Source organism: Triticum aestivum, chromosome 2A, assembly GCF_018294505.1.
Source record: "Triticum aestivum cultivar Chinese Spring chromosome 2A, IWGSC CS RefSeq v2.1, whole genome shotgun sequence".
Lineage (NCBI taxonomy): Eukaryota > Viridiplantae > Streptophyta > Magnoliopsida > Poales > Poaceae > Triticum > Triticum aestivum.
The window spans coordinates 246,588,698-246,599,869 of NC_057797.1; the positions used below are offsets into that span (position 1 = coordinate 246,588,698).

At 43.4% G+C, this 11,172-nt stretch overlaps 2 protein-coding genes across 8 annotated transcripts in view; both read left to right on the forward strand.

The window, feature by feature from the left end:
* The first annotated feature begins 34 nt into the window (after positions 1 to 34).
* LOC123188484 (protein CHROMATIN REMODELING 4) overlaps positions 35 to 11,172 on the forward strand; it is a 15,466-nt gene continuing 4,328 nt past the window's right edge. Inside the window, exons 1-8 of one of the 7 annotated variants that reach the window (XM_044600633.1) lie at positions 35 to 292; positions 1,416 to 1,657; positions 3,377 to 3,478; positions 3,571 to 4,251; positions 4,933 to 4,983; positions 5,097 to 7,796; positions 8,239 to 8,396; positions 8,732 to 8,846. In XM_044600633.1, coding sequence (XP_044456568.1) covers positions 1,439 to 1,657; positions 3,377 to 3,478; positions 3,571 to 4,251; positions 4,933 to 4,983; positions 5,097 to 7,796; positions 8,239 to 8,396; positions 8,732 to 8,846 — 4,026 coding nt within the window. In that variant the 5' untranslated portion in view covers positions 35 to 292; positions 1,416 to 1,438. Of the gene's footprint in view, positions 333 to 1,412; positions 1,658 to 3,376; positions 3,479 to 3,570; positions 4,252 to 4,932; positions 4,984 to 5,096; positions 7,797 to 8,238; positions 8,397 to 8,731; positions 8,847 to 11,172 lie in introns of all 7 variants that reach the window. The other 6 variants (XM_044600628.1, XM_044600634.1, XM_044600631.1 and 3 more) reach the window with 6 other exon arrangements.
* On the forward strand, positions 8,933 to 11,166 carry LOC123188486 (uncharacterized). The gene has a single exon (XM_044600635.1). The coding sequence runs from the start codon at positions 9,935 to 9,937 to the stop codon at positions 10,496 to 10,498; it is 564 nt and encodes a 187-aa protein (XP_044456570.1). The 5' UTR covers positions 8,933 to 9,934; the 3' UTR covers positions 10,499 to 11,166.

The following is an 11,172-nucleotide window of genomic DNA, read 5'->3' on the forward strand; positions in this document are numbered from 1 at the left end:
GCGAAAGCGACGCGTGAAGGGAGCGCTGCGCACGCCCCCCCTACCACCCCCCGATGGGTGCCCCTCCCCATCGATAGCCGCGCCGCTGTCTGCTGCCCCCGCCCTGCGTCCCCGTTCCCCATTCGCACCCCTCCCCACTGCCCGCATCCATTCCGCCGCCGCCGCCGCCCCGCTCCGCTCGGTTCCGGCTCTCCCTCCGCGCTGCTGTGCTCTGTGGGGCGCCGGGCCGCGCGATCCGCCGCTGCCTCCGTCGATTCGGCTCCAGTTTCGGGCGCTGCGGCGACCCCCCGAGGTGAAGCCGCTCCCGGTACTGCGGTTCAGCGCCTAATTGGGTGGGTCTACGGGATTTTTTGTCAAGAATTTTGCTGTGTAGTGGCTTGACTGTCGGACGGGGTGCGGGGTTAGGGCGGAGATTCGGATTTGTGTTTGGTGCCGGTTTGGGCGTTTTGAGGTGCGAGGTTTGTTAGCAGCTGGTGAGCTTGTGTAAGAAACGGTAATGCTTCTGTTTGTCACATATGATTCATAGCTGGTTCTAGCTGCCTGTGCGCTGTTTCTACACCACTGTCCGGCAGAGAGTAGCAGCAGGGAAAATCCGGATACGCGTTGGCAATGGGCACACGAGGTGAACCATCTGGAGTGTAAACTATAGTATTTGCTAGTCATGGCCGAATTTTAGCACTATGTCACATCGTGTGTTTGACTGCTTATGCTAGACTCGTTAAGTGGATTTAAAAGCAATATATCACAGGGAATTTGTGGTAGATTTTCGAGCGACGTACCACAGAGATCGGTAACACAATCCAGTTGTATATTAATGACTGAAGCAAAGAATTAGTGTGAGGTTCCTAGTGGGATTTGGCTATGTATTTCATGCCTAGGTTATACGTGAAGTTTCATTTTGAGTATCAGTTCATTATTAGCAACTAGTCCTGACAAGCGACAACGATGCTATGTTCTGGTTATCCTTGTTTTCTGCCGTTAGCTTTCTTAAAGGGGTCATGCTTGGAAAATGTTCTGCTTTGTTTCTTTGTTGCATATCATTAATTTCGCTTTGTCATGTTCTATACATGAATTCCTTTTTTTTGGGATATATTGGCACAAAGCAAAAGGAACATTCAGTGAACAATAATCCAAATGCTGTCATTTATCCGTTAATATGAGACTGATCATCAGCTAATGCTTTGTATTTGTATGAGAACACTATACAAGTAATCTCTGAGTAAATCCATGCACCTCAAGTCCTCGGTTGTTCTAGTACTTGTCTCTTGAGCTACTTTTAATCTTGCTTTAGATTAGTATTGTAATGCATACAATACTACATGACTACACATGGAGCTTAGTATATTCAATTAGTGGTTGTCTACTTTTATATTTTGAGTTACTAATAAAGAAATGCATTCTTCTGTTGCTAGCAGCATGTGACGTCGGTACTCCAACGATGAAGGAGAGGAGCTCTTTATGTGATAGTGCAGCAGATGGAAATTGGGTTTCAAAATTCAAAAGAAAGCGAAGCAAGTTAACAGCTAGCTCGTCAAATGAGCATGAGGCTACATCACCAACATCGGACTCTATAATGAACAATGGTTCCATAAAAAAGAGGTCCAAGCATGACACTAGCATTTCTACATCAGCCAAGAAGATAAGAGGACACGATGGGGTGAATTCCTTCTCTTTTTATCAGTTTATTACTTGTCAGTATATCTTGTGGATATTGTCTGTGATTTACTCTCCATCCATCCATATTTGTAAGACCTATTTTGACCAAGCTCGTAGATTAAAAAAGCTCTATGATTGAGGAAGTCACCAACACGAATGCTTATCAGTAGTTTTAACATGGTCTCTCTTACCTCTTCTTTTCACATGAGAGGTAAGAGTATATAATAGATCTGAGCCGTTGATTTCATTAGGTAGTAGGTCTGAGTAACTCTTACCTTCTTACCTATATAATAGATCTGAGCCGTTGATTTCATTAGGTAGTAGGTCTGAGTAACTCTTACCTTCTTACCTCCCATGGGAAAAGAGGATGCAAGAGGGACCATGTTAAAATTTGCCAATGCCTATACCATTCTAATAGTCCTCTGGAAATGCGAGACAATACTTTGTGTGCTTAGGCCTCCTTTGGTTCATAGGGTAGGAAAATCGTAGGAATAGGAAAGTTATAGGAAATGAGATGACATGTATCTCAAATCCTATGAGTAGGAATAGGAAAGGAGATGCCCTTTGATTCACATCATATGATTTTTTCCATCGAGTCTAGGCTAATGTTTATTTTCCTATGAAATGTGGAGGATAGGAAGAATTCCTCCATAGGAATAGGATTCCATTCCTACAAACCAAAGGGCTCTAAAGGAATTTTTCCTACAGAAATCTTAGGCCTCCTTTGGTTTGAAGGAATTTCATAGGAATTCTAGAGGATAGGATTCTTATAGGATTTTTTTCCTTTAGAGCCCTTTGGTTCATAGGAATGGATTCCTATTCCTACATAGGATTGGTTCCTATCCTCCACATTTCATAGGAAAATAAAAATGAGCCTAGACTCAATGGAAAAATTCCTTTGGTGTCAACCAAATGACATCTCATTTCCTATTCCTACTCATAGGATTTGAGATACATGTCATCTCATTTCCTACAAAATTCCTATTCATACGATAATCCTATCCTATGAACCAAAAGAGGCCTTATCCTATGAAATTCCTACAAGATTCCTCTAAACCAAAGGAGGCCTTAGTATGCATGCATTAACTATGGATGCATGCCTTCCAACTTTTGCGAATATCACAAAACAAATATGCATATAAAAATTGATCAATGGAAGTACTTCATTTGTTGCTCTTCCATGACTAAATGCTAAACGATGATTTAATCACATTTTCTGTTTAACCATGGGCGTAACTCCTTTCCTCACCGGCCACATATTGTATAGCTTTGATGAAACAACTAGATGGTAACAGTTCTGGAAATCTCTCATCACACAAATACTTCAAGTGATGCTTTTCAGTAGGAGCTTACATGTTCTATTAACATGTGAACTCTCCGATGCTCGCAACAGTTTGTCATATCTGTCAGTGTGTGCTCATTTGTTAGGGGAAACCTATGAACTGTTTTGTTGTCGCCGCGTTCAGGATGCAAACTATAACTGAGTGTCAGATCTTATTAAATCATCATGAGACATTCTAAGCAACTATGTTTGCCAAAAGTAAAATCAATACTACGTTTTAACTGAGCATTTACATCTTCTCCAGTTATTGACTTGTCAATTACAAATTATTACCACTTTAAGGCTTCATGTACTGTTATTTTTCTTTGCAATACTTTTGTATGTCACCTCTATTGCTGTTCAACTTATCTTATACACACATTCTCTTTGTTTCTTCAGTATTTCTATGAGTGTGTAGAATGTGACCTTGGTGGCAATTTGTTGTGTTGCGATAGCTGTCCACGGACATACCACTTGGAATGTCTTAATCCCCCCCTTAAGGTTTGAAGCGTTTCTACTGTTTGATTGCACATCTCTCTTTTTTGGTGTACTTTCTGTCTTAATCTCTTTGCACCGTTACATTTCAAATATAGCGTGCACCGCCTGGGAACTGGCAATGCCCAAGATGTCGTACGAAACAAGTTAGCTTGAAGTTGTTAGGAAATGCGGATGCTGACACTTCCAAACGTGAAAGAACAAGGAGAATGCGTACAAGCACCATAGCAGATAGCCCATCTCCCCATAACAAAGTCTCTCTGAATACCCGGAGTCCCATACAAGAGAAAAGTGAATCAAACGAACAAGTAAAACTATCATGCCCTGGTGCATTGAAGGAAGGTGATCTCAGTGTGAAGGACAATGAAGTTCAGAAAAAGAAGCCATTGATAGTACATTTGAAGAGGCGCTCGACCAAAGAATTATCTGCAATTACGAAGCCCTTGAAGTCAGGATTCATTGGCCAGTCTTCAGAAGAGAAACAGGAGAAACATGGAGGTGCTTTGAAAATGAAGAAACATCTGCGCTCCATGGACTTGTCTCCAAAGAAATATAAAACCAAGAGGCAGCATAGTCACAAAGACTCTAAGCGATCTGAAACAAAAAGGCTCAGATATTTGGCAACTGATGTTGGCAGTGATTCGTCAATGGGGCCATCAACATCTCCTGAGCACTGCGAATCACCACCAAAAAGGAGATCTCTGGATGGCAGAACACCTACATCTAGTGCCAAGAAAGGGAAAAAGAAAGTGAAATTTGTTGATAAACAACATTCAGAGGTATTCAAACACGCTATGATTTATTAAACCATAAGACATTTTCTATACAGTTTACCTTACCAGAAATGGCGCTGAGCCATTTTCTGGTTGATGTACCTACTTGAACTTATTTAGTATGTTAGATGTTCAGTTAAGAATATTTTTTCATTTACTTTCTACCTCTGCCATGTCATTTTTCTACCTTTTCATTTTCTGCACTTCTGCAGCTTCCTTTGCTTTTGTTAGCACTTTTTCTGTTATAATCTTCATAAGCTCATTTTGTTTCTATTACAACCATACTTTATGAACAAACTAAATAGTATTTCAGCAAACTTGCCACAGTTATTCTTGTTTGAACGGATTAATAATTTTTCAATAATACATCTTACCATGCTTTCTAATTTGACCTGGGAGATACATGGTAGCTTTGGTAAAATCTTATGGTTCATCTTGTCAGTTTTGATATTAGTGGTATTTGTAATCCCCTAACACTAAACTGGCTTGATTATTATTTTCTACTTCTATTTTTGGGTCTAATTTTGTCTATGCATTTTAGGATCATTTGTCTTTGGTTGCTACCATGACCAGCCTTCACTGCTTTTCTAATGTTTGTCTTGTTTGATGATTCATTCTTATCTTAAATATTTTTGCTTGAACATATCTATTCAGAATGCCGTTAATATATCCGGTAAAATGGTGCAGGTGCTACCTGTGGCGGGGGATACGATAATAACTCCTCAGGAGGATCTGCAGGTTCGGTCTGGAAAATACCTACACCATCAACTACCTGTGTTGCATCTTCATCCATTCATTTTTTTGCCTTTTTTCTACGTTCTCTGATTTATTGCAAACATTGATTTGCTTAGGTTGACCGCATCCTAGGCTGTCGGCTTCAGACAAGCCAAATCATTTCGCAGCCCCATGCTTTAACAGAGCAGATTGAATTAACTAATTTGCAGCTGGAAGGTGGGGTTCCTTCTAGTTCTTCCAGTGTGCCAACACAGCCGTTAAGAAACGATACTGACACCACTCTGGAGGATGTGTGCGCTGATGAATCAGCACATGATGCCTGTGAAGATCATTTGGATGGTGGTGAAATGCAAAAGGAGAATAATGGTAAATACCATGAAAAGGAGTCAGTGAACTCAGAGGAAGCCACAAAGACACTGTCAAATCGTTGCACCGACCAAATCATCACAGTAAAGGATGCTGGAGTAGTAGGAGAAAACATACCTTCAGTAAATGGTGACATTGAGGCAGTATCTGATGTTCCAGTTGAAGGAACATCGGAAAAGGGTGATATCAAACTTTCAGTTTCCGAAGTTGATGCAACTGTGCAGACCAAACAAGAGTTGACACCTGAAAGTAAAGTCCATGGAAATATAAACAAAATTGCAGGAAATGGCCATGATGATACTGCATATGAATTTTTGGTCAAATGGGCTGGAAAATCAAACATCCATAATAGCTGGATTTCTGAATCTGAACTAAGAACATTAGCAAAACGGAAACTAGAAAATTACAAAGCAAAGTATGGAATGGGTTTGATAAACATTTGCAAGGACCAATGGTGCCAACCACAACGCGTTATTGCTCTGCGTGTTTCCCTAGATGAAGTAGAAGAGGCTTTAATCAAATGGTGTGGCCTTCCTTATGATGAATGCACCTGGGAAAGATTAGATGAACCTATCATGCTGAAGTATGTCCATTTGGTTACCCAGTTCAAAAACTTCGAATGCCAAGCTTTGGACAGGGATGTGAGAGGTAACCGTGCAAATGCAAGAAACCGCCAAGAGCTGACTGTGTTGGTTGAGCAGCCAAAAGAACTTAAGGGGGGCATGCTCTTCCCACATCAACTGGAAGCATTGAACTGGCTACGTAAATGTTGGTGCAAGTCAAAAAATGTTATCCTTGCTGATGAGATGGGTCTTGGGAAGACGGTGTCAGCTTGTGCTTTTCTGTCGTCCTTGTGCTGTGAATTTAAGATTAACTTGCCTTGTCTTGTCTTGGTTCCTCTTTCTACTATGCCTAACTGGATGGCTGAATTTGCATCTTGGGCGCCTCATTTAAATGTTGTGGAGTATCATGGTTCTGCACGGGCAAGATCTACAATTCGTCAATATGAGTGGCATGAAGGCGATGCAACCCAGATAGGTAAAAGCAAAAAGTCTCACAAGTTCAATGTCTTGCTTACCACTTATGAGATGGTGCTTGTTGATGCTACATATCTTCGTTCTGTGCCATGGCAAGTTCTTATAGTTGATGAAGGGCATCGTCTGAAGAACTCTAGCAGTAAACTCTTCAATTTGCTCAATACATTTTCATTTCAGCACAGGGTTTTGTTGACTGGAACCCCATTACAGAACAACATTGGTGAAATGTATAATTTGTTGAACTTCCTACAGCCTGCTTCTTTCCCTTCTCTAGCATCATTTGAGGAGAAGTTTAATGAACTTGCAACAGCAGAGAAAGTGGAGGAGCTGAAGAAACTGGTAGCACCACATATGCTTCGAAGGCTGAAAAAAGATGCAATGAAAAATATCCCCCCGAAGACAGAGCGAATGGTGCCTGTCGAACTGACATCAATCCAGGCTGAATACTACCGTGCTATGCTTACAAAGAACTACCAAGTACTGCGTAATACTGGAAAAGGTGGTGCTCATCAGTCATTGCTCAACATAGTAATGCAGCTTCGGAAAGTTTGCAACCATCCATATCTTATTCCTGGAACTGAACCCGAATCAGGTTCACCAGAGTTTTTGCATGAAATGAGAATAAAGGCCTCAGCAAAGTTAGCTTTGTTGCATTCTATGCTCAAAGTGTTACACAGTGATGGGCATCGTGTTCTTATTTTTTCTCAGATGACGAAACTTCTTGACATCCTCGAAGATTATCTGACTCTGGAATTTGGTCATAAAGCATTTGAAAGAGTAGATGGTTCGGTGTCTGTGGCTGAGCGCCAGGCAGCTATTACTCGTTTCAATCAGGAGAAGACCCGTTTTGTATTTTTGTTATCTACACGGTCATGTGGTCTCGGGATCAATTTGGCAACTGCAGACACTGTTATCATATATGATTCTGATTTCAATCCGCATGCTGATATACAGGCGATGAATAGGGCACACAGGATTGGGCAGTCAAACAGACTTTTAGTGTACAGGCTTGTAGTGCGTGCTAGTGTTGAGGAGCGTATCTTGCAACTTGCCAAGAAGAAATTGATGCTTGATCAACTTTTTGTTAACAAATCAGAATCACAGAAGGAAGTGGAAGATATCATTCGCTGGGGAACTGAGGAGCTCTTCAGGAATAACGATGAGGTGAATGGTAAAGATAATGATGAAGCTTCTGGTGCTAAACATGATGTATCTGATATTGAGGTTAAGCATAGGAGGAAAACTGGTGGCCTAGGTGATGTTTATGAGGATAAATGTATTGGCAGTTCTACCAAGCTTATTTGGGATGAAAATGCTATTATGAGGCTTCTTGATAGATCTAGCCTTCCAACAACTGTAGCTGAAAGCACTGATGGGGATTTGGACAATGATGATATGCTTGGCACTGTAAAGGTAATTTCTTCAAATAATTAATATTAAATGTTTATGCAGTGATTCATTGGTAGGTTATGGAAATGAGTGTGTCGTCTTGTACATGTCTCACCAAGCTATAGTAGTTAATAGGGATAGAACACTTGGTTTGGAAATTCCTAACCAGAGTCATCTGACTAGAATTTATTGTCATCATCTGCTTATATATGGATCCATGCGCCAATTTTGAATTCAGTCTTTTTGTTCTTGGATTACATTACTATTACTTTTCTTGTTTCTTTTGGATGGTGGTTACTAATGTTATTGTGATGTAGTACTCCCTCTGTCTCAAAATGTAAGACGTTTTTTGACAGTGTAAAAAAACGTCTTACATTTTGAGACGGTAATAGATTTTACCTTGTGCAATTGAGAACTTATCTCCAGGGATCTCAATTAATAGTTTCTTTTACTTTCATTCGTGAAGCAGTCAATCGATTGGAATGATGATATAAATGATGATCCCGGTGCTGCTGAGGACATTCCAAATATTGACAACGATGGTTGTGAACAGGCATCAGAAACAAAACAAGATGCAGCTAATCCTGTGGAAGAAAATGAATGGGATAAACTTTTACGTCTCAGGTGCTTTACAATACCATGTAGATGTACTTGTTATTTTACCAGGCTATCTATTGCCTTGATGATCTTTTTCTTCATATTTTCTTGTTTTACTTAATAACTTTAACAAATCAGAAACAGAAAGACAAACTAAATGGAGAATAAATACTCAAATTCTAGAATGTATCCAATTGGAGAAGTTAGGAAGCGGTACGTAGCACCTTAAGAAACCTTAGGTCAGACAGGGATAGATAGTCATGGTGTACTAATTGCAAGAATCACTCTTGTCTTCTTAGCTCTCTCTCTCTGTCTCTGTGTGGGCATGATGGTCGGTTACTAAATGCATATTTGTGTTTCAGATGGGAGCAATATCAAATCGAAGAGGAGGCATCCCTTGGTCGAGGCAAGCGCTTAAGGAAAGCTGTTTCTTACAGGGAAACCTTTGCAGCAATTGCCAATGAAGCATTAAGTGAGGTACTTTTGTCCCTGCGCGAACATTTCTGCCTTGCTGGATGTTCTGTTTTGGTAGTAAGTAACGAGATCTGTCCTCCTAGCAAGTAGGCAAGGAGTATATCTTCATTTTGACCACCTTGATCCATTGATTGTGGCATATAACGTTATGGCAACACTGAGTTTTTTGCAAAAATCAGGGGATGGCAGTGAAGACAGTTTTCCCTGAAAGCAACGTTTGACTAGCATGTGTTAAGCATACAGCTACCGCTTCCTTCTGAGCCAGGATCAAACTTAGATTTTGACTATGGCTGAGCCAAACTGTGGTAGAATGAGCCTACTACCAAACATTGGTTGTGTCTCCCCTAACCACTCTTAAATACATATGGTTTTGCGTGACATTGCGATGCTATTGCTGCAAAATTTGAACCTGGAAGTGAAAACTGAACCACAGGCCCCATGCGATTCAATTTTGCCCATGTCGTCATGATTTCTTATTTGAACCTTAACATTACTTGGAGCATGCTTCCTCAGTCGGCTGTACCCCTATGGACTACATGGAATCAGTCAAGGCCGTCCTGAGCACGATCCCGATTCACCAGCTCCGACGCCCCCAAGAAGACCATCAAGGCGCTCGAGAAGATCCAGCGAGGCTTCCTGTGGGCCGGCCGCGCCGAGGCAAATGGCGGGCACTGCCATGTTAACTGGCAATGCGTCGCTAGGCTGCTCTCGCTCGGCGGCCTCGGTGTGCGCGATCTTGCCCGAACCATCCTCGCGCTCCGCACATGATGGCTATGGTTCAGCCGCACGGACAACACTAGAGCGTGGGCTGGCCTCGACTTGCAGTTCACCGCCGAGTAGCGTGCATTTTTCTTTGCGTCCACCACCATGGAAATTGGGAATAGCATGGAGGCCCTCTTTTGGGAAGACCGATGGATCAACGGGCGATCCATTCGCGAGACTGCGCCGCTCCTATATGCATGCATTCCCAAGCGCCGCCACAAACTCAGGACCGTCGCCGATGGGCGCGGGACATACACGACATACACGACACGGTTGGCATCCATGAGATCGGGCAATACTTGCAGCTCTGACACACAATTGGCCGCACGATGCTCTCCGTCGAGCCGGACCGCCTCTCTTGGAAGTGGAGTCTCCGTGGCGTCTACTCCGCCAAATCGGTCTACATCGCCACTTTCAGTGGCTCCACGGGCTGCGCTGCATGGAAGCTCACCTTGAAGAACTGGGCGCCTCCGAGCGTCCGATTCTTCCATTGGCTCGTCCGCCTCGACCGGTGTTGGATGGCAGACCGCCTCGCCCGCCGCGGCCTGCAGCACCCCACGCGATGCCCCCTCTGCGACCAGGCCCCGAGACCATGCACCACCTCATCCTCGCCTGCCCCTTCGCCCGGTAGATCTGGTACGAGGTGCTGCACTAGCTCCGTCTCCTGCGTCTCGCCCAACAGCGAGTCCTCACTCAGCGACTGGTGGCAAATGGCGCGGCAGTTCACTCCAAAACCTATGCGCAAGGGCATTGCCTCCGCGACCCTCCTCGTCCCATGGATGATTTGGAAACACCGTAACGATTGCGTCTTCAACCGAGGACGGCCCTCGGCGAATGACCTGCTTACAAAGATCAAGGATGAGGCTGCCCTCTGGGCCAGAGCAGGCCTCTAGGGCTTCGCGCCATCGTACCACAAACATGGGACGTTCACTGATGTGCTCATGAGCATTGTAACTGCCTCCTACGAGGAATGCAATCCAAACTCTCTTTCTTTAAAAAGCAATGAAAGGCAAGCTCTCTTGCGTTTTCTCAAGAAAAAAACTACATGGAATCCCTAAACACAACCCCCCCTGCCCCCTCTCTTGTGTGTTCAAAATATACTTAGACTGGTACTCCGAGGATGCTTGGGAACATTTTCGACCCAAAACATCTCCAACAGAAGCCCATCCTAAACTCATTACAAAATTGCAAATCCTGGAAATGTGGTTGCACCCTAAGAGCTTCTCCAACGGTAGCCCCCATTTTCTGAGGCTTCAAAATTTGACATCACTCCCATTTGTGAGCACCCATTTTCTTTTGCCTTTACATTGACGTACATACAGGACCCACATGTCAGTTGGCCAGTTTTTCTTCTTTTCCTTTATCTTCACTTCCCGTGGGTCAGCGCCCTGATGTGGCAGGGCGCGGGGTGTAGGGGTGGGGTGGAGATGGCCGGAGGGAAGGAGGCAGAGCGTGGGCGTGGCGGTGCAGAGGGGAGGAGCGACATAGAGGCGGAGGCGGGCTGACGAGAATGAGGGCGGAGATGACGAGCTTGGCGGCATAACACCTCAGGAATGGTTCGATCCAG